Genomic DNA, 23,677 nt, shown 5'->3' with positions numbered 1-23,677 from the left:
ATGTCGTTTTCCCACCAGACCACCAAACATACAATAACGTCTTCTTTTGCCTCAACAATAATATTATTGATCTTTATCACTTAAAAAAAAAAAGGCTGCAGTGCCACGTCAATCCATCATCCCTATATTTTATGAATCTCATTTCTTGTACAGTTTATCAGACAAGAAATAAATCGAGGTGACGTTAAAGTTAGTTTTACCTTCAGCAAGAAAAGGCAACAGTCTAAAATCCATCTGGCGTCCTTCCCCTTAGTCACAGCGACATCTAGTGAGCATGAAATAGTACTGACAACAATGGAAAGTAATCTATTTTTCAGCACTATCTCAAAAACAAGGAATACAATTTGTAATTATAACTTCATAACATATTGTTTGGCGGAAAGAAATAGAAAATATAAATTGGAAAATGAAACAGTAACGCTACTGGATAAAACATTTGCTCTCACAGGTGTTACAGCTGGCACTACTATGCCATATTGTTCACTAAATTTAGATTAACAGTGACTCAAAATATAAATGTTTTTTTATAAACAATCCACATCTATCACCTCTTGTTGTTTTGCGGTAAAAAGAGAGTCTGTGGCAACATGGTAGCAGAATGTTTCCTCTTACTATTTAAGCAACACTGTTCTTTGATGCATCCTGCTGTCATCACAGACGTTGATCCTCTTTTTTTTTTTTGTTCTTTCTAGATGCATGCAACACATTTTGAGACATTCAGGAAGACAAGCAGCGTGTCAGAGAATTACCTTCAGGCAGAGAGCTTTACTAATACCTAACTTTACAGCTAGAATTTGTTGTTTTTCTCAGCTACTGCTGACATCAAACAAACTTACAATGACATTGGTCGGTCCTTCCTTCTTTATCCTGGGTGAGACTCTTTGTTTTTGTGCATTAATGACATAACAATTTTTGACAAGGCAAACGCGGCCACACCTTAACATACTTACATAGCTGGTTCTGTTTAAGCTTTGCAGTTACAGTAACAGATCTATTGTAAGTCGTGTAGTTTGATACGTTGCCAAGTTGACTTGAGAGATCAGCAAAGAAATTAGAACAATATTTGTCTTTTGGCGATTCATTCTTTATTGTATAGAGACACAGAAACAAAATGAAAACAAACACATATTGAGAAAAAACATAAAGTTTGTTGAATCTGAATGCTTAAACCTTTGTTGTTTTTGCGTTGTGGATTGTTCATGGCTGTATTCTTTCCTGCAGGTTTGATTGTGGCTTCTGTCACAGCAAATGAGGCATCAACATTGGGAATGAGCACCACAATTACAACTGAATCTGGTGAGGCAATGGATGATGATAACAATGCCTCTACACCCTTTACTGTACCACCCAATATCACCATGATCAGCAGTATCTCCATCAGTACGATGAACACCACCACCATCACCGGCACCATCAGACCCTCAACAAAAGGTGAGAGCTACTATCTGAGCTGTTTATTGCTTTATGCATGCACCAATGAGTGTTTCCTAAAAACAATTCTGTCACAGATATTGAGCTTGATAGCCAGTACATTCATCATCATCATGTTTTTTTTGTTGTTGTTGTTTAATGATTGTTCCTGGAATAACATGCATGTTTGATTCAGGTGATGAAAAAAACCCCACCACAAGTGCCTCACCGTTCTCAGGCACACCTAAACCCATCGTTCCTACTGGTAGCACATTTACCACCAAAGAAAAAGAAAAGGAGAGTAAGTAGAGACTGCTGATGAATAAACTGTATTCTACAGGTTGTTTTTCCCTGAGTAGCTTTAATTTTCCATTATCAAACACTGAGTACAAATGTTGGGTCACTCCCAAAGTCCACTCTCCAGCGTACAGGAACACAACTCTAGATATTGCTCTGTGTGCACTGAAAATGTAGATCATCAGTTGTTTGCGAACATGTCACTGTTGTATTTTCAGTTTTTTTCATTCCCCAAGTGGCCAAAAGAATCTGTTAATGCAGCTTTAAAGGTCCAGTATGTGTGATTTTTTAAAGATAAGAACTGATATAGTTGACTTACTTTAGTATGATCCTTCTTCTAAAGAGTCCACCATGTTGAACCATCATGTTTCCACAGCAATTCAGAATGGACAAACTTAACATTGACTCTTTACTTCATGCTGGGAAGGAGAGAGTTCACCTAGATGCCACTGAATCCTATAGGCCACTATATTGTTGACTGTATAATGAATGTAGTTTTTTTTACTGATATCCCAACTTCATATTCATTGTTTCATGTCAACCTTTTGCCTTTAAAATTTGAACTTTGTTCTTACAGACACCACTAAGAGACCACCACAGGAGGCATCAAGCGACAGCACCGGTTAGTGACACTTAAACGTGCTCCAGCACATAATATTAAATTATTTCCAGCCATATATGTATTTTTGATGTTTTAACTATACTGTTAGTTTAGTTTATACTACATAAAAAGATGTATGTCTTTGTCTGGAGCCGCATTGCTTACTACAATCTTCATAAACATGAACTATATTACCTCCTCCAGGCATTATCATCCTATTTGTGATCATCATTGTAGCTCTTGGTTTTGGAGTCGCCTGCTATGTGGCACGAAAGAGAGGAAGGGTAAGTAGAGTAGCCTGTTGTTTCGTTGACATTTAGGGAAATGTGCTTTTCCTTTCTACATGTGGGTTAGATGATCGAGAAGATTGTTACTACTCTCCTGTCTGTTTTCTAACATAGCTCAGTATAAAGACTAAAAACAACTAGTCTAAAGAATACTAATTAACACATTAGATCTTGTTTGTTTAGTTGCACTATAAGCCTGTAAACCATGATATTGTTTGGTTCTTTACAATTAATTACAATCTTTACAATTAGACAGATTTAGAGGTGTTGGTACATTTATTTTTTAACTTTGGAAAGAACCAAGCTAACTTTTTCTAGTCTTTGTTTCTAGATAAGCAGCCACTGGCAATAACTTCATATTTAGTGCACATGACATGAAAGTGGTCCCAAAATGTCAAACCGCAATTGTTGTGTGTTTCTGTGTGTGTGTTCCTGCAGCGCTACTCTGTTGACTTTGCTTCCAGACCAGATGAAATCAACATCCCTCTCAGCGCTGTGGAGCCAGAGTTGCCTGCTGATACTGTATCTCAGAACGGTCAGTCCAACACTCTTACATTAACAGTGCTACTGAGAAGTTGCCAAATTAATAAAATAAAAAAAATCAATCATTAAAACCAAACTTTTGTGATCAACATCCGCTTTTCAGGTTTGCATACCTTTGCAGACACTCCTACAAAAGAGCCAGAAGAACCAGAGGAGAAACCTGAAGCACAGGAGAAAGGTAAGAACAAACCTGTGAGTGATCAGCAGATTTTTATCGTTTTGCTGGAGCTCAGAGAAACAGGACAGGACATTTGTTTGGGTTGAATTAAAAAATATTTTGTGGGCTCATTACCTCCAACAAGGATGTTATGTCAGCTGTCTGTCAGCAAGTTTAGGGAAACAGTACCGGTCCGATTTTCATGAAAATTAGTAGACGGGTGTAGCATGGGCCAAGGAAGAAACAATTATATATTGAGGAGGATCTAAATCAAGGCAATACGAATTTATTTTCTCATTTGTTATTTGTTTTATTGCACATAGTTGTGTACTGTTTTCCTTCCTCTTTCTTATCAGTTAAACTGAACAAAAGTGCAGTGCAGTTTGTGACAGCTCTCTACGTTAACACAGATACTGTGACATATATCCTTGAAGGCTTTCTTGCAAGTAGATGTGTGAAATGTGTTTTCCTCTATACAGGCATTCATTTGTCAAGCGAATGCAAAAAAGTGTTAGGTTTTTTCCTATATTTAGCAAATGTGTTAAAGTTGTCACGACAACATGTGTATGAAGTGATTGTTTATTGTTGGTGTGAATATCATGGGAAGGAAACTTGAAATTATGCGCACGAGAATGACTCTCGCTTGAAAAACAACTTCTGCAAATTAATTTAGATCAGTTAAGGACTTCGACAGAAAAGTTTTGAAATGTGTGTGACGTAAAGTGTATGCACAACTGACACACATCGCTTCCTGACTTTGAGAGGAGACGAGCTGAAAACCTAACCTGCAGTACTCGTTTCTACCACTTGATGGAAACGAAAGCCAAGTTAACAAAATCACAAGCTTATTAAGTTTGAGTTTAAGCGCAGGTGACGCCTCATTGTCTTTTACATTGTTGTTATTTTGCCACATAAAATAAGTGTTGTTCTGCATAATTCAGATGAAAAACATAAAGTATTTGTCTTCATATGCAGTCAGTCATTTTTAAAACCCAGATATTGGGCAACAAAAGCAGATATTTATGAATTCAAGAAAATACTTTCCTCCATGAGTTGATTTTACAACAAAATATGAGGCACAATCATGCAAAACATTATGATTTTCTTTTTGTTTTAACATCGTAATCTGCCTGAGAATGAATGTTCTTGTTTCACTCAAAGAAATCCTCCCAGGATGAATTAGAAAGGTAAATGGTTCACAGTTCATGCCTGGGCCTGCCTCTTTGCCCTGGGCCACCATTTGTTTATATGGACAGTGCTGATGGCCGCTTTGAAAAGCAACTACCTTTTAAATGGTTCTCCTCCTCTCATGGGGAGGAAATATTGTTTATCAGGAATCAGAGCAGGTGGGCAGTCAGGTTTCTAATCATGCACCTGGGTTTTGTTACAGCTGCTTTAATTTAACTCGATGGCAAGAAGAAGAATCTGATATGGCTGATGATGACTCCTTGTCCAGTGTACTCAAACTCACTTGTTTTATCTCGAGTGTTTCAAGTAGTGAGCAATGAAGAAACCAGCCAGACGCTTAGCAAAATGTGATTTCCTCAATTACAACATCTCTGTGACAAGAATAGAAATTCCCCTGAAGCCAGTCTTCTGCAGCATCTTCTGCACCCGAAATTTCTGTATGTGAGATCAGACTGAAAATAACTGCACTTTGTTTAACAGCCACAACCATGACATCATGGAAACACTCCCCCTCTCCCCTTTCTCTCTTCGCCTTTGGGCCCTTTGGTAAAAGATTTCTTTGGGTTGGTATACAAAGAAATGTAGTGAGAAGCTTGTGCATGAAATGTTTCTTTTTTTTTTTAACCATATAATGTTTTTCATCTTAAGTGGAAGTTGCTTGAATGTTTGTGACTCATTTCCTTCAATGATGAGAAGGACTGTAAAATTAAAGAATGAGATAAGCATAACAATAATGTAATATAACAAAGAAACATAGTTCAACTTGGCTGGTCTGTGACATTTTAAACCAAAGAAAGATTATTAGTGGAGAGTTGACTTTCATCAGCCCTCTAATTTGTCACTTCCTGATGGCTGAGTGAAAATACTTCTTCTTTCTTTTCTTTTTTTTTAACACTAAAGGTCACATTGAGATTAGCTCCCACACACGTACACAAATAAACAGCCAGCATAAACAGGCCAAGAAAGCTGTCACACAGAAGAACTACTAAGATGTAGTTTTGCGGTATTGATTTCAACATTTTGTGAAATAAATGTCGATACCACTTTGATAAAAGCCCTACACACACACACACACACACACACACACACACATACAGTAGGTGCTTTCAATTATTCTTGCTGATTATACCACTGCTTAGGTTGATGCTGGGTGGGGCTATGATAGGCCCCCAGACTCCAATAAGAATGATAAAGAGTGACAGGCAGTTAGCCTATTGAAAGCAGAAGGGAAGCAGCTAGTCTGACTCCTCTCCAAAGTTAAAGAAATCTGCCTACCAACACCTTATATTCAGACAGTAAAGCTCATTAATTAACTTGCTGTGGATTATTTCTCTAAAGGTCAAGGAGTGCTTGAAACAAACAATTTTGTACGATGTAAAAAGGCAGGATAAAAAAACCTGCCGTCACTGAGATATGGTAATTGCTGTGATTAAAGGTGGACATCTTTGGATGGTCTTTCTTCTATGGCATTCATAGAAAGAGTTTGAGAGAGTTCAAGAGCTCTGTAAGGCTAATGTCCTCAAGACGAACATCCTGGTGTGTAATGCAAATTGGCATTAGCATAGTAACATTTAATATTAACACATAACACAAACTACAGCTGATGGGAATGCCATTAGTTTTGCTTTGGTACTAAAACCAAAGTATTGGACAAATCCGACACAATTTCCAGGCAATACATCCAATATTTTAGAGAGAGTTACATGGTGTAGGCCAACCCAACTGTTGTTGCCCAAGGGTTAATTAGTGAGCTTTAGATTTTTTACTTTGGAGTTTCCAATCTTTAAGCTGAAGTAACTGACACTTGGCTCTGTCTCAGTAACACCCAGATATGAAGCAAGCAAATAAAGGTTGAATTATATCTTTAAATATCGCATTCTATCCAGTCACTCTTTATATAACAAGCACCAGGTTCAGATCACATTTCCAGTCTCTGGAGGAGAATGGTGAGCTTACAGTCAGGTCAAGAGTCCACCTGTGATAAAGAGCTTAGTCATCCACCATAAACCAAGCAGACATGATGATTCTCTGAAGACTGGAATGATGCCTGAGGAGCCATCTTACTCACGGCCAAATAATGACTAGAACAACTTCATCTCCGCTTTCCTTCTACCTAACCCTAGGTCAGATAATGATGGGGCCGCCCTACTTTCCCACAGTCTCCCAACAGCTGCATGGCTGTGGCTCATTAGGAATTGGTCAGTAATCAGCCGCCTCATTACCAACATGGTGGCCCCCTGAAATGCCTTTGCCTGAGAGAAATCCCCCCCTGACTGTCAGAAAGGGCAAAACCACTTCAGGCTATATTAGTGGAAATACTGTTATTATGCAGGTGCTAAATACAGAATGCAGTCAAACAAATATCGAATCTGCAATGCCATAGAAGTTCAAGTGATGGAGAAACATCTCAACAATATTGCACAATTAATTTATTGCATCAGTTTAACTTCCTATTGAAATGACATGTCATAAATGTTGGGTTTTTCCAGTGTATTCCAATGACTCAACCTTATGTTTTGTTTTTATTCATCCACATGTTTTCACCTGCATGTGTCACGCTATAACTTGATTCAGAGAAGATTATTAATGTTTATGAAAAACACTGAAAAAGCAATTTGCTTTTGTTGTACTTTACAGCTAAGGCTGATAAGTCTGAAACTGAGGCTGGTCCCAATGCTGAGTCTGCAGCTCCGGCCACCTCTGACAAACCCAAAGAGGATGTCGCTGCACCTGTGGAGCCGAACGTGGAGGAAAAAACTGATGATGAAGGCGCCGTCTCCAACAAGACCTCGGTGGAATCGCTGAAGGAGACAAACGAGAACAACAGCAACAATGTTGACGTCAGTCAGCAGATGGGTTGGTATTTCAAGTTTGTCCCCTACAGATCTCACATCTCGTAGTGTCTGAGATTTTTTCACAAACCTTTCACAGGTTTGAAAGAATACAGCAGTATCTTTGGTATGACTGTATAGTTAAGTTTGTTGAATCTACTGTACACTCACATGGTGTCTACGTGACAGCACTTACTGCAACGTGTCATTTCAACACATTTTCCGCTAAGTGGAGACAAAAAGGAGAACTTACAGCTTTGCAGTCATTTACTACAGGCCTAATGTGTACAACTTCTACAGTGAATTTGAAAATCCACAACATTAAGATTGAGTCTATCTTAATATATTGCTAACATATCCATATTGGATTTATTGGCTGATGTATCCTCTCCATACTAGGAGTGAAATGATCCCTTCCTAGTTGTGCTATACTGTTAAAATGTCAGTCCACATCCTTAGTCATTGATCCAATTTCTGCAAAAAAAACCCCCAAAAACTTTAAAAATTAGCTGAAGCTACTGAGGGTTCAGCGGCTTGAGCAAGTTGAATCAAGTTAGTCTTTTTGTTAAAAAACTCCTTCCTTCTGATTCACCAGACAACGTTTTCTTGCTGAGTTGAAGTGGAGGGATAGTAACACAAAGAGGCAATGTTATAAAAGACTGGGAACCTGGAAGATACCCACTTAATTTGGTTGACTCAAACTACTGAAGTCTCATTAGTTTGAGATAAACCGAATAAATGAATGGAAGTGGACTCAGAAAGCAAACGCAAGCTTGAGACCAGAATCAGTTGATTGAACAAGAGGATATAGTGCAATGGCAGAATAGGATCTCGCAATGAAGACGAGAGAGAGAGACGAGAGACAATAAATGGCGAGCAAGGTTCCATGTAGGAGACTCAACAGGAACAGGTGGTGAGGTGATCAGACAAGAGCCATGCTCAGCAACACCACAACAGAGACAGAAAGACAAGACAGACAGAATCAGATGGTAAAACGGGAAAGAAGATTGAATTTTTCCAACTTTTCGTACGTTGGAGTTATACTAGGAAAGGATGTAGTCTCTTCACAGGAAAAACAATGATCAATAACGCTTTCAATGCATACTGTATACATACATGTTATATTTTTATATAAATGGTTCAATCTGGGGCAACTCGACTTAGTTGTAGATCCATGAAAACGTTTCACCTCTCTTCTAAGAGGTTTCTTCAGTTCTGAGCGACTGGTGGGGAAATCCAGGTATTTACCTTGGGTGGGATTGTTAACCAGGCCATTGTTTCTACTTGGTGGGTAATGATGGATCGACAACCAAGTCCAGTTGCTCCAGATTTAACCCTTCTCAATGAAAGATGATCTGGACGACTGAGAACCTCCACAGACCACAAGACATATGTTTTATGCATATATGTCAGTATGGTAAGGAAAATAAACATAAAAACGACCAAATCTGACACTGTTTTACTGATAATCCTACCAATATCTTCATATATTTCATTAGTAGTTCATATATGTCTATTACTAAATCTTATCTGTTTGTTTCTTTGTCTTCTAAACAGATCTGGTGTCAAGCAAACTCTTCTGGGACATTCCTCTCGATTCTCCGGTGTGAGACATTTTGCCTCTCCGCCTCTGTTGCTGTTCTCCAGGAACTCGGTAAGAGCGAATCAGACAGACGCTGCGCTGCAGCTGCTTCAGCCAGCTCAGGTGTTAATGAAGGGAAAACCCCCACCCTGAACTGTCGATCAACAGGACACGTACGACCACTTGGAGTGCTGTGTTACAGCTTCCCATCCTGAACTAAGATATTAAAAATAGAGGAGTCATAACCATTAAATCTAAAATTATAAAATGTGCTTGTCCCCAAAATTATAAATCATGCTGACAGTCTGACATCCAGTAGTTTATAAATACACAGTGGAAGCTGCATCCAAAACTGAGCCTCCCTGCTGGTGGAAAAAGTCAGTATCACAACATATATTTTCATGTGTTACATAGCTAAAGGCTTTCTTCAAAATAATATCTATTTCCCATACTAATAACTGCATTCTATTGTTTCTTTTGTTACTATAATGTGACCAAAGTACCACACTTAGGTGATGGCACACACTGAGCAAACGCAATCTACTGATAAAAACCAAAGAAATATCTCGTAAATGGACCATGAATTCAGATTTTTTTGTCAAACAGTTATTAAAACAACAGTTTTTAGTCTTTAAAATGAATCTACATGCTGATATATAGGTTATATTCTCTAAATGATTTACTTAATTAATGCAAAACCAGCTGCTATCACTCTATTTCTGCTAACTACAACTAAGGCTTTCATTCCCTTTTTCATTCTGGATCATCCTGCACTCTCTTCTCTCTTCCACTGACGGATGAGATTCTTCTTACACAAGTACTAACACGGGCCCTCTCCGCCTAATCATCATGTGCTTCAGGATGTAAGGCTCCACACCTGCACCTGCACACTCCTTCTCTCCTCCTGTCTGCTCAGAAACACTTAGGGCTGAAGCCTGAGGCCCGAGGAATTCACGCTGCTCTTCACAGCTGATGATAAGCTCACATCTGAGAAGCTATCCGCTCAGATGCTCCCGTGTTAGCAGTCACGGATCAGCTCCAGTCTCACAAAAACACCAGCTTCAGAAATCCCAAGCATCTCCACTTTGGTGAAGGCACTATAGTTGTGTCTCTAAATACCTGCTTCCAGAGCGAGCATGTCTTCAGGATAACAAAGAATGTAATGAGATGTGCATTTATATTAATACACCTTTTGACTTGTCATACAGTACACCGTGTCCCAAAAGTTTGTGCACCACAGACACGGTGGGACACGGTGGGACACGGTGTACAGTAGTAGGAACGTAACCACAGGTGTTTAATAACAATAACGATGGCTCTGTTCTATTCAAGTATCACAGTAAGCTGTGAAAGTCTCAGAGTAAGCCATCAAATCTAAAATCAGCAGTAGTATTTTAGGACTTAAAGTCAGTTCATGCCTCGTGTTCACAGTCAAAACCACAAACTGCTTTTGTTGTCTAAACCACACCACACACAGAAGGAAGTCAACTCACCATCCACCCAAAACACCTTCCTTTGTCTACTGTGCCGTACAAAAATGTAACACCTTATTCACTCTTTGTGTCTGCGAACATAATCCAGACAGCAACTATGGTTCTCAACATGATATAATTGGTGGTAAAAAGTTTTTCATAAACATAATTTAAAGGAGACGGGCTTGCCTCAAGTTACTCTCTTTTCTTTTTAGATGAAAGGCATCTAGCTATATTTATGTCTGAGGCTGGATGTTTACTTAAGGTGGAAGAAAGTCAGAAGTCTTCTGTTCTGTGACAAGACAAGCTGCATCAAGCATCGAGCAGCAAGCCCTTTCTTTATTAGAGCAAAGTTGTTTTGGAAATATAACTTTGATACGATGATACAGATTGTACGAAGTGAAAAAAAACCCAACATATGTCAAGGTTATGGAAAGTAATAACTTGATTACCTTTGTCTCAGTAATTTGTGGTGTCTAATAATACCTAATAACATAATACCTGCTCAAATCATTCTATCGATATGGTTTGTACTAATTCAATAATTGACCAACACTGTTTCTTTAAAAGAGCCTGGGGCTGATTTGCTGCTGCTTCAGGTTACTCAGGTTTTGCTCTGGATTACAGAGATCTGATCTCAATGAGGATAATGAGAATTCGATATAAATACCATAACAATACCACAAAGGCCAGATCAGATTGTTTATGATCCAGAACCCTCTGGGGTCCGAGCAATCGCCTCATAATTAAAAAAGCAATTGATAGGATCCCAGAGAGTTAGTACCAGGTGTAATATTCAGAGATGGCAACTGTTTCTATGCAAACCCCATATATTTATCTTTAAATCATCATATGTAAATTTCCTTTTGTGTAAATGTACTAGAAGTTCATTGGAAGCACTTAAAGGACATATTTGTTGTCCAAAAAGTCGAAAGCGTGTTTTTCTAGATTCATTTTAGATTTTGATTTATTTGTCTGTAGTCTGAAGTCAATAATTACACTCAGTTCATAGACAGCTGAATCATGTCTCTAGTAGTCTGTGAGAAACTGTGAGACATTTTGTTGCTGGCAATTAGAAAAAGGGAAGAGAAAAGGAAAAAGTGAACTCTTCACTCTTTCCCACCTGGTCTGGGAAGTGATGAGCATGCTGGAAACTGAAGTTGAAAGGCTACTCACCATTCTGCAGTTGTGGATAATGGATGTGAGCTGACAGGTCATAAACTAAACTAGCATAATTAGACCTTGGACGTCACTGTGTTATTTTCCAGTCAGAGTTCTGCTTTCATGTTTGATGGCTAATGTTGGAGGAAACTGTCTGTACCGCCTGGGATGAATACTTCACAGCGAGTGAAAGAGAGTGACAGACCGAGGTTTAACTGTGTGAGACAAACAGGGATAGTAGTTAGCCAGAAGTAGCTTGTTTTATTTGCAGACTCTTTCTGGAAAGGGCTGCTGGTGCTGGTTCAGAGACAGGTCATAGAGACAAGGAGGGTCAGGGATCTGAAGCTAGTACTTTAATTCTTTGTGTGTGGCTTTGGGTCATAAATGAGTCACTCAACTTTATGTTCTTTCAATGCCTGTGACAGACAATAATTTAAAATGTGGATTGAGTCATTTGATTTTTGAGCTATTTGTCTCTTTTTCCTGATTCCCAGCAGGAGCAAAAATCATCATTTCCCTTAGGCAATATTGCAGGTGTAAACACAGGTTCACGGTTGGCAAGTTGACAATGCAAAACGTGATGAATGCAGGATCTTTATCTCAGTAATAACAGCGAGGGGAAGCTTCCTGTACGTGAGGTTTGATGTGGTTCAGATCGACAGGCCGGCCATTACACCTGGGCAGCTTTACAGGTGGGAGGGACTGTCGGAAAATGCAGACTGACACTCCCTTCTCACTTTGAGAAGAAACAGAAACAGCTGGTGGAGGCTGGTTCTGCCCCTTCCTTACTTGACTTCCTACCACAAACCATCAAGTTTTGGTCAAGAAATTAAAAACCCTTGCAAAGTGGTGAAGATACCTATTAGACATGCGTCATTAAAGGGCCAGGGTATGCTGTATATGCAGTTTTGAGGCTGACGACTGTGTGTCATCACTTTTTTCCTGTGAAGATTTTGTTGATTTTCATGTTCTAACAGAAACTTAAGGATTTTACAGCATGCTCCGTTATGCATGGCAAAAGGTGGTGGTGGAGATGTGGAGACATGTACTTGCAGCTTAAGTGAAGAGGGACTTCATGTTACATTATTTAAGTGTTGATAGCACCTGGATAGCAGAACGTCAGGATTAAAATGACTCAGTGTCATTCAGGATTAGGAGAAATAGATTGGTCACAGGACACTGGACCTTATTTTCATAAGCAATATTCTTGTGTAAATACAGGCAACCTAGATTATTTAAAAAGTGAATAAGACCTGAGACTTTACATCCAAAAGGAATGTTTGGAATAATTGGATAATCACTAGTTTCATACAGCAAGACATAAAGCAGCATCACTTTCATCCTTGTCAGTGTTTTTGGGATATACAGTGATACTTAAATACACCCTCACCCTGGTTAAACACACACCAGCAGGCTTTCATTAAAAGATGCATTTGGTTTGGTTTTATCAGCATCAACCAAGTTTTGTAAAGGTGAAACAGGACTGGACTACTACTGCACTATTCAACTCGTTCAAGGATTAAATATACAGCCCATGTGTAGAAGCAATAGCTGAAGTTGAAGCTCTTTAAAGGGAAATCTACGTGTTTGCTTTTTTGCTAAGAGTTAGACATGGTGATCGATACGCTCATATCTGTAATATCTGTTATATCTGGGAAATATGAAGCTGAAGCCAGCAGCCAGTTTTCAGGGGGAGGAAATTAGGTTGTCCTTGTCATTTAACCCCTGAAGATCTTTGATGGAAACAGCTGTTGGAAGTTCAACTTGCACAACCTATGGCAGATGTCAAGTTGAATAGGTCAGTGTCACTTGTTAAAGCTCCAATGTATGAGTAATAAAGGTTTACTAGTCATTCCAGGCATACAAGTGACAAATTTATTGGACAAACTAAATCAGTGTTCTTTGGCCTTTGTCTGCTGAGCATGTCTTTTTCTTTAATGCCCTGTCAACATATTAGGTACTGTACACTCACTGTTTTCCGAGCAATTTCTGTGAGTTTGTTTTAAAAATGACAAATGATGTGAATGATCTTTGAACTGAAAGCAATACAACTTATCAGTGTGATGTCATTACACGTGTAATCTGGCCTACAGGAAGTAGGCTGTGGGTATAAATCTGCCATTGGTCATCTATTTCAATCACAAACTGTTCTTCTTCATCAGATACGTCTGGCTATGCGATACACATGTGTACAGATTAGCTTCCCCAGTGTCTGTGTGCATACTGCAGCTCTTTATCAAAACCAAAGGGTGTGTCCTCTTCCTGCTCCAGCTCCATGACCCTGCAGTGTCTTATGGTTGAAGTCCTTTCCAAAGATCATAGGTCAAACAATCCTAATTAAAGGGTACACGGTGACTGCAGGAGAATAATGTGGCCTCAATGTCAGAGTCAACTGGCTCACATTCTTTGCCTATCAAGGAGCAAGTCTTTGCAGAATTGGATGTGCAGCGGCTGCTGTGAAGTGTAGCCCGAACCGGGATACATTTCAACAAAGACCACCGCACATGAATGAACCTGAAAAAAATGAAAACAATGTTTGGGAGAAACAGACATTGATTCTGAATTCATGTTGATTTGTATCCTGCTCCAGGAAACACACAAGTCAGGCGTTTCGAAGCAAGCTATAAGGTTTTACATTCCCTGATGCTCCAACATACAAGCTTTTATTTTAAGATATGTCAGAGTATGCCAGGCCCTGACCTTCACTATTTACACCATGGACATTTTGCATTTTCTAGATTCTTCCTTTGTACTTCAGTCCATGCTTTGGCACGTGGCCCACAAAACATTTACAGGACTTAATTTAGTTGTGTGTTTCACTTCTTTACAACATGCTACACGTTTCTCAACAAACAAAAGAGGACGTAGTGATTATAGAGTGACAACATTTTGTACAGAATACAGAAATAGAGTTGGCACTCCAGTCACACAATGTATGTGAGTTAACTGTTAACAATCACACCCTTGACATTTTGTGATTTATTGACGTTGTTGCCTCTACTCTGCCTAGTTACTAATTTTTTTCATGTTTTGTAATTTAGAAATGTGTTATGATCATTGGTGCACAGGCCTTTCAAGCCTCAATGTTGGTGATTCCCTAGGGACAGGATTAGATAAATGTTGATATTATGTGGTAGCAAATGAAGAAATCATTTGTTTGAGGTTTGTGATTTCTATGACAAATAATTAGTAAAATAAATAATTTGTACATCGATGTACATTAACAGCCCCTGACTAAAATAATCTAAGTTTATTCATAAATCACCTAAACCTCTGTAAAGGTAAACAACCATGCTAGCAGGTGGCATAGCAGCACTTTGTTGTTGTTTGACAAAGTTGACATGCTGATGTTTACCACCATTTAACATGCTAGAATACTAACTAAACACAAAGTATGGCCATGGGTGATGGGACTTAGGTCATTAATTTTCCAGATTATGGAGAATGAATGGACAAATTCATTAGGATTCATCATCTGGGAACCATGAATGTCCATGTAGAATTCCTCAGCAATCCATCTCATAGATATCAAGCTAATAAGTAAAAACTTTGAGCTACTGGTGGCACTAGAAGAAAATTATGTTACCAAAGTCACTAGAATATACCCTTGATCTGTTCCAAATCTGGCTATATGTCCCACTGGACCAAAGGGGTGTACCAACCAACTGAAGGGAACAATACTGCCTTAAAGCCAAGCACTGACCGTGGCAAAAAAGGATGAACACAGCATGAAGACGCAAACGCTTTCATGTCCACATGCCTAAATGCCAATGCAGCTGACTCCGTCAGTGACCTGTGACTCTCCCAGAATGCAAACCCCATGAGGCCTACAGTTTTGTAGGGACAGTTTCCCCTCCTGTTGTCCTCTCCAGGCCGGTTCAGACATTCCTGGCCTTGCTTTGTGCATTTGGCAGGGCTGCTGAGATCAGGAGACCTGCTGACAGACAGATGTTCATTCACCTGCCGGTATCGCCTCCGGCATCAGCTCCACATTCCTCAGGCAGTGTGAAGCTGTCAGAGTCACACCGTGGCTTTATTATATATCAATCTCTCATCATTCACACACAGTTTACAGTGAGCTCAGGAGGAGAATGAATGAAAGTTCCCCAAAAATGTTAAACCTGTAATTTCTTTTCATGTGATGCAAGTTGATGTGTGGACATATTTGATGTTGAAACACGATGAATTATGAAATATACACAAGGGTTAAATTAAAGTAGATGGTGCAACATGATAGCTTCCTCCATTTTCTGTTGGTCAGTGGTGAAACATTGCAGTTGAATGTGACAAGAACCCTGTGAGCGATTGATATCACTGTAGAACTTTAGTGTTTTAAAGGCTGGTGTGATTGGGCCAGAACCCAAACCTTATTCCAAACTATAGGCAGTATAAATATGGACGTCACCCACAAGTTTCTGAAGATCCATTGTGAATCTCAGAGTGTGGTAGTCCTGCCTCTGCCACTGCCCAGATAATGTAAAATTTGGCAAAGACAGGGATCGTGGCTGGTGCAGTTTTGGCACTTCTGCATTGGCCTTACTTCACAGCCACAGGGGTTGCCAGTTGGTACAAACCTAAATCTAAACCACTGACCATATTTATAAATCAAATCCAAACTTAATCAATCCCAAACCTCACTTAAACCTTTGATCACAATACTGAAATTGACGTTAAATCAGACATAAAATATCTATTTTACGCTATTGTGAGTCACCTTCAATACATTCGCTTATAACTGAACTATTCAACTTATATTTCTGCATAACTTAAATATACGTTGGTAGATTGGTCGATTTTGTTTAGTACATATATGCACATGTACACACAAATTTTCAGAATATTTACAGCTCAGCCATAAATCTGCATCTTCTGTGAACAACATCCATCTGTGTTGTAGTTCAGGAAACTTACCTTTCAGTGATAAATCCTTCGGTTTTGATGCAATTTATCGCTCCAGTTGTTTCGACTTCTGTTTTTACGGAGTCTTTGTTGTGTCAATTGCCCCCAATAAAGACACTAATTACTTTACAAAGCATACACAAGTCCACCTCAGTGACACGTGATGTCATTTTCTGTTGATTTGCGTTCTTACAATAACAGTGTTACAACACTTTGGCAAGTGAAAATTAGATTTCTGTCCAGAAAGTTCTTGTTTGCTCCAGATGTCAAATGAGTCCAAAGACAGAACAAAAGAACATACTTAACCTCAAAAATGTTCTTCACAAAGTGCCATTGTTTTACCTGAATGGAATTTGTGTGTTTTCTATTTGTGGGTGACTGAAAAGGATGAACGTCCTTGCATGGGATTCAGTTGAGCATTTTCTTTCACACTACCAAATCCCCCTTGGAATGCACAATCTTTCAGCAGCCAGGTTTCACTATAGAGGCTAACTGGTCTCCGCAGATCCCTATCTATCCCTGTGGCTCAACCTAGAATAGCTGCATAGACTAAGATCGATGTGAAATCTTACCTGCAACCTGAGCCTCTGTAGTCACCTTACTGGTCTAAAACCAAACTATATTGGATGCAGTTCAGATTAACTCAGGTCAAATTGGAGATTGTGGGGTTAGTGAGAACAAAATCCCATTTTGAAGTATTCCACTGGGTTTGAATGATTGTCAAAGTGCAGCAGTTGTCTTAAAGTGAAAGATTTAAAGAGTAAAAAAAAAAAAAAAAGAAGAAATAGCTCTAATGTCCTTATTGAGACAAATATTTGGATGAATCCAAAATTGAACCCTTCCTGTCCTGCTGTCATATCACCCTCAGGGACTGCAGTTTTTTTCAGCTGCTTAGTGGTTAAGCATAAATCACATCAATAGATTTGTAGGATTATGTCAGTTATCCTTTCCCTCAAACAGATGTTTCTCCATAGAGGTTAAAGGTCATGACAAAGGCCGTATAAACTTGGCCAAAGCAGAAGTTACAAGTGGAAAAAGCAGGTGATTGCAGGACACGTGACTGTGGGACGGGATACATTGATTTCATTGTCCTTTACCTTTTTTCTTTTTTTTTTCTTTCAGACTGAAGAAAGGCTCCTGTTAAGGCAGTGGAAAAGACCACTTCAGTTCATATTGTGCAAGAAATCAAGCTGGCTCTGGCCTTCACAATGGAAACAAATGTATTGTAACACAGCCGCTTTTTCAAAGTTAAACGTCAGCTGAGCTCAGCTTTTTAATAATTTACTGATAACAAATTTACTAGATTTATTAGACTAAATGTTGATATTTTTGGTACAACTGAAACCCCCGTCCAGCCACTAAGCAGTATACGAACATTTAATAAATGGTTTATAACAAATTACAATTTAGTTGTAAGCATGTATCAGTGTCACCTATAAGTAGAAGAAGTAAAGTGTTCCGATACAACTTTGCATTAAGGTACAAAAGGTTTTTAAGTTGTTGTTAATGATCTTATTAATAGTTAATGATGTAAATAAATGGTGTTATAATACAAGTACTGGCATTGTATAGTCACGGCCAACTCCTCAAACCAAAGAGATCCTTAAAGGTCCAATGTGAAGGATTTAGTGGCATCTAGTTTCCCCTTCACTTCACCCTCTCTTTCCTAGCATAAGGGAGAAATTATGGTGGCCACAAAACAAATAAAAAACGTGACAGGCCTTGTCTAGAGCCAGTGTTTAGTTTGTCCATTCTGGGATACTGTAGAAACGCAGCGGTTCAACATGGCAGACTGCATAGGAAAGGACCCACGTCTACATAAAAGGCTCATTCTAAGGTAACATAAACCTAGCAGTTCTTATTTTTGGGGTGATTATACACAAATATTTTTTGGCCATATTCTGTAAATAGAGCCCCTCTAAAAGTTCCACACTGGACCTTTAATTGAAAGCTCACAACCTGGTAACCTGAAACTGATCTTTACACTGGAGCAAAATATAGTTTTTTTTGTCACACAACAGTATTTTTAGTACTCATTTGTAAAATATCAGGATAAAAATGTATAAATAAACAAGACAATGTAGGACTGTATGATTTGATTCAGTGTTCCTGTATCAATTAAGGATGCAATGTTATTTTTGTGGATGCTACATTTTGCTTTTTCAGTGCTATTTTCATTATGGGTATTAAAGTTTCCATTGTGCAGAAAACTGTGATGTGAATGTTATTTGAATGTATTAAAGAAAAGTATTCTAACTTTGTCTGACATTTTCTTGGCATTATTTACCATGATGGTTAATTTTTCCGAAATTTAACAAATCATTTTGATTATGAAAGTAACACAAAAAGTTGTGGCTGTCAGGACAGAATGAAAGTAAAGATTTCAAACATATTTTTCACCAAATATCATGTGGTACTTTTTGCTTAGAAACCAAAATAACCTTATAAACATCCTAAAACACCACAGAACCTTTAACTATGCTTATATAACTTTATCCACAGAATGTATCCACAAGCATCTGAAATAAAAGTACATACTGGCACCCACTGAAACACTAATTTAAGTTTTATGCGCTCATTTAACAGATAAAATAACTATTAGGTCAGTTAGCATTTGTCAAACGTATCTCTGTATCTCTGCTGCTGACTGTTCTTTTAGATCGCCCCCGACTCATTTTACTGTACGTGCAAACATGAGCTCCAGGTGCAAACGCATTTAGTTCAAAGTGACAGTGTTAAAAGACAAGAATCCCTCAACACTGTGCTGTGCACATTTCTGGGTCAGTAGCCGGCTTTCTGATTTTGGAACCGGTGTCGTCTAGAAGTGGACGTGTAGTAAGGTCATTGTTGATGCTTAAACAAAGATGCTTTTTGTCAGAAAAGAAAGAAATATAAAGATAAAACAATTATCTGCTGTTTAATGCACAAATAATTGCTGTAAGATCATCACTAAATGACTATATATGGATCTAGATTCTTGTTTAATTTCATGAGCATAATATTTTTATAATTTCCATCTACAGTGATGTGTTGCCCAGTGTTTGGGCCTGATCCAGCTGCTATATACAGCCTGTTTCCATGGGCTTCCGCTCTCCTTTAAAGACAAGTGATAGCACCAGCCTATATCAATCTGCCCACAGGATGCTTTAATCCACCATTAAGCAGATGAAATGTTGCACTGAGCCTGCGGTGCAGCAGTGACGGCAGGAGCGGATCTAAAATTTGTACGCACGCCCCTCGAACCTGACCGCAGTCATAGACACTCTGCACCAAATCATCCAGTCCAGCAGAACACAAACCTCTTCCTCCTCTGAACTGGATTCAAATGTCTCAGGTCTCAGTATCCTCTATTTATACGCTGTGTATATTTACAACAGGCCGGATGATTAGGATGCTAGTAGTGAAGAGAATGTAGGGGCAATCTTCTTCAGCTATTCTAAGGAGACAAGGAGTTTATCAGGGGTGAGACACCTCTCTGATGTCATAGCTTGTTTTCAAAGAATCTGTCAGAGTCACTTTGGTGAGCTGCTTCACACATTCTGCAGATGATCCTTTAAAATGTTTTCTTTCATAACCTATATGATGAGATGATCTCAGTGAGACCGAGATCTCTAATGTAAGAGAGGCCGGCAAAAGAAAAACATACAGGGCGAAGACAAGCAGCAAACATAAGTCACACACATGCATACGCAAACAGCAGCTCATCAGTCACAGAGATTTCTATATCTGTCTGTTGTTAAAAGTTTTAAATCCCCTGAAGATGAGAGACTTATTATATCTAAGTGATGCAAAGCTTTCCGAATTCAGAGATCTAGCCCAGCGAACAGTAGTTTGATTAAATGTGGATGAGATCTGAACTGATATATCTGTGCTTTAAATGTATTTACCATAGATATTTTCTTATAAGCACTCTGGTATTTTGTGTCCGCTTGGGAGATTAGCTCCGATCCTGCAGACCTTTACCTGTAGTTGACCTTCTGTATTGGCTCTAGGCACACACATATACTGAGCTGTTCATCAGCTGTATGTTTTCGAGTGATAAGTGTTACGGACACGCTCAGAATGTGAAGAATGAACACTTAGACTATTGCTTTCTCAAAGAGAAAACATCCATTAAAACTTCTGTCAGTTGTAGAATGTTGTCATGATTTAAGTTTATTTCTTTTTGGAACAATTACATGAACTAAATTGTCTAAATTTAAGTTATATATTACTTCTATATCTATTTAGGTTTATTATATATTCATTCATGTTATACAAGTCTGTTTTCTATCACATTTTCAACTGAGGACGCATTTGTGCCACATGATGATAAATGATGTATGTGTTTGTCAGGAGATTGCTGTAACTGTATAACTTTTATTTTGCATTATATTTCATTTTTATCACTCGAGTCTGAACCGTGTTAGCCGGTCTGTGAAGTTGCACATGCTCACAATGACAATGCTCGTTTTGGAGGTATAATGTGTACCTGCTAATATTTGCTAATTAGTGCTGAACACAACAAGTCCAGCCGAGGTTCATATAGGACAAAGTAATCGTATTCATTTTTTGTATAATAAATATTTTGACCTGATGATGGTTTTAGATTTAAAGTTAGTTAAAACAGTATTGACATATTATCATCTTTTAAGTTAAAAAGCAGTAAAACTGTGGGCCAGACAGCTGAACAATGAGCTGAACCTTACTGTAAAGCTCTGTAAGGCCCAGTGGAGCTGCAGATACGGGTGACGATTCTTTGTAGAAATTTGACACTGTTATTGTGAAAATATTATTACTCTATGGAATCACCAGAGTTATAACAAATCATCCAGAGGGGAACATGAATGACGACCAAATTTCATGGTAATCCATCCAGTAGTTGTTGAGATATTTCTGTCTATGAAACCAAAGTGGAGGACTGACTGACCAACAATGCCATCCCTTGATCATGGCTAAAAAGATATATAGCCACATTACTGACATGCTGAAAGTATGACAGATGATGTTAATGTGACATTAAAAAAAAAGAAAAAGACAATATGTGTGTTTACTTAAGGACTTAAAGCTTAAATTATAGAGATCTGGATCTGAACGCGGCTTCATCTTGACAGACGTAACAACTGCACCGAGAGGAAAGAAAGCAAATCCTGTCTGGGTGGCTGTTAGGGATACAGAGATGGGATCCACTTGGGCTTTGTTTTCCATCTATCATGAAGTCATTACTGTGCGCTGTCATCAGGAGCTGCTCCCTGGATGAAGAGTTGATGCTGGGCAGCAGTGCCTGGCCTCGACCCAGCTTCTCTCTCTCTGTGTTTACCTTAGACGCTCATTAAAGGCATGTCACCTAAATTTGACAAAGCCAAACTAATAGCTTAATGAATGCCATGCTTCTGCTCGAGAGCAGATGCATTTAGTAGCTGTTTTCCTTTTCTTATCAACTAATCGCATCACCTAAAACTGGAGAGGTAGTTGAATTTCACATATTGCTCAGGAATCAATATTAGCACCGATATTAGCAAAGACCTTTTAAAATGTCATTTGAAAGTTTGGATTCATGATTCGGATCTGACTTTTTAGCCTGCACGTCTTGATATTTTGGGGTGTACTTCTTTGCCATGGGAAGAATGTAAATGAAATCTAGGAGTAACAAAGTATAAAAAGCTCTGTGTGTTTGTTTCTATAGTTACTCCCCACGGTGTGTGTCCCCTTTTTATTCTTGGCTTGTCAAGTGAGGAGGGCAAGATTTATTTAGGGGATGCAATGAAAAGTGTGATACAGAATGCCTGGATGCATATGGCATCTCTGCTATTTGACCCACACTTGGAGGAAGGTTGCTGAGTGTTTCACAGTGTTGTCCTTAAAGCATTATCACCTCCAATAAACAGAGGAACCTTTACAGAATGACATTTCAAATTGTATTTGTTATGGTATCAGATCATATTTATTTCATTAATTAAAAAAGTGCCTTTACAAATATTTTCCTACAAGAGATTTTCAGTCTTGCATTCTTGTGCTTTGATTCACATTTTTATCAGCTGTTAACTTCTTCAATTTGCAGTTGTGTTTATGCATTTAAATATAACTGGACATCAGATTTGTCCTGCTATATTGTGATATAGTATCACTGATACTGATGACAATAAAACCTTCAAAAGTTAAAAAAAAAAAGTCAACCATTGCCATTGAAAGAACTGTGTCAAAATGTTTGAGCAATGCACACGGATCGTTTCATCGAGTGTCAGGCCCGACTCAAAAGATGATCCATAAAAGGCTACTAGGTATTTTTATCTTAACATGACCTTGTGCACCATACTGAGTACACATTCTCACATTCTCACTGCATCCAGTATGACTGCTTGATTTCTCAGTGCTGTGCTTCGTCAGTATCGCTGCAGAAAACAGCCTATTCAATGTATGTTCTTTATAAATGTTGCTAAAATAAAATTCCTCGTGCCACTACAGCCATGCATTTTTATATTTTATACATTTGACAAACAAAATATAATATCAAAGTATATTTATTTGACCCTGGCATAATAAAGTAGAGGAAGATTGGATGCTGTGGTGTGGTGCTGCCTGTGCCAGTGTGGACTTAATAACTAAGTCTGTACATAAAGAACTAACTTGAGGAATCTCCAAGTATCTGAGCAGTATTTTGGGCTGTGTTGTGTCTTCTCTGCATGTGTGAGACCAAACAGTGTCCGTACACCTGTCCTACCAGCTGATGTCACATTATTGTCCCTCAGTGTGGGACTAATGGCCACTCCGGTGCCGAGGTGTCCCACTCAGATCAGCCTCAGAGGCCTTTGGAGGGTCATTTCTCACAGGTAGGGGGTTTTGTTTGTTTGTGCTGATGGTGGTAATGAACTTTTTGTTGAAGCCTGAGTAAGAACTCAAATCCATGCTGCACTATTTTTATTTATACTAGATTGTTTATACTATACAACAAATAGAAATAAATCCACATTCAATAAATTTCACTTGGAATTTCCAACTTTAACTGTAAGAGGTTGAGTTGTGCACAACCTAGTGCTAGGATGACAAATTTGGCCTTGATATGGAGACTTTAATTGTACTGGTATTAGTGATTGCTTACTTCATTCACATAGTTTCCATCATTAGAGCCCTTCATCCGCCCTCTAAAGCAGTGAATGAGATCACACAGGTCAATGATGATACATCCGAGCATATAGCTGACTTCAAAGTGAGTTTTAAACCACTTGTAGAAATACTTCAGAAGAATCTTCACACTGAGGAAAGTGTTTAT

General features: G+C 38.6%; 1 protein-coding gene across 2 annotated transcripts; it reads left to right on the top strand.

Annotated features, from left to right (window-relative positions):
• Nucleotides 1-692: 692 nt before the first annotated feature.
• LOC104917894 (uncharacterized) lies at nucleotides 693-18,684 on the top strand. 2 transcript variants are annotated; one of them, XR_003463054.1, is made up of 11 exons: nucleotides 693-871; nucleotides 1,222-1,431; nucleotides 1,607-1,711; nucleotides 2,285-2,329; nucleotides 2,513-2,592; nucleotides 3,034-3,130; nucleotides 3,242-3,316; nucleotides 7,121-7,339; nucleotides 8,872-8,968; nucleotides 17,551-18,037; nucleotides 18,109-18,684. XR_003463054.1 is itself a non-coding variant. In XM_010729471.3 (10 exons), exons 1-9 carry the CDS (start codon nucleotides 697-699, stop codon nucleotides 8,922-8,924), a joined length of 1,059 nt encoding a protein of 352 aa, XP_010727773.2. In that variant the 5' UTR covers nucleotides 693-696; the 3' UTR covers nucleotides 8,925-8,968; nucleotides 17,551-18,684. The 2 variants fall into 2 exon arrangements, 1 of the variants encoding a protein (XP_010727773.2); XM_010729471.3 differs by having other exon boundaries at nucleotides 17,551-18,684.
• The last annotated feature ends 4,993 nt before the right edge of the window (nucleotides 18,685-23,677 follow it).

The sequence above is a fragment of the Larimichthys crocea genome, chromosome X (genome assembly GCF_000972845.2).
Source record: "Larimichthys crocea isolate SSNF chromosome X, L_crocea_2.0, whole genome shotgun sequence".
NCBI lineage: Eukaryota > Metazoa > Chordata > Actinopteri > Sciaenidae > Larimichthys > Larimichthys crocea.
The sequence above is the reverse complement of the archived record's forward strand: the minus strand, read 5'-3'. Positions and strand labels throughout refer to the sequence as shown.

Coding starts and splice junctions, on each gene's coding strand:
- LOC104917894 (XM_010729471.3), top strand. CDS start 697: ATGCAACACATTTTGAGACATTCAGGAAGACAAGCAGCGTGTCAGAGA. Junction 3,131..3,241: donor TGATACTGTATCTCAGAACG/GTCAGTCCAACA, acceptor TCCGCTTTTCAG/GTTTGCATACCTTTGCAGAC. Junction 3,317..7,120: donor ACCTGAAGCACAGGAGAAAG/GTAAGAACAAAC, acceptor TGTACTTTACAG/CTAAGGCTGATAAGTCTGAA.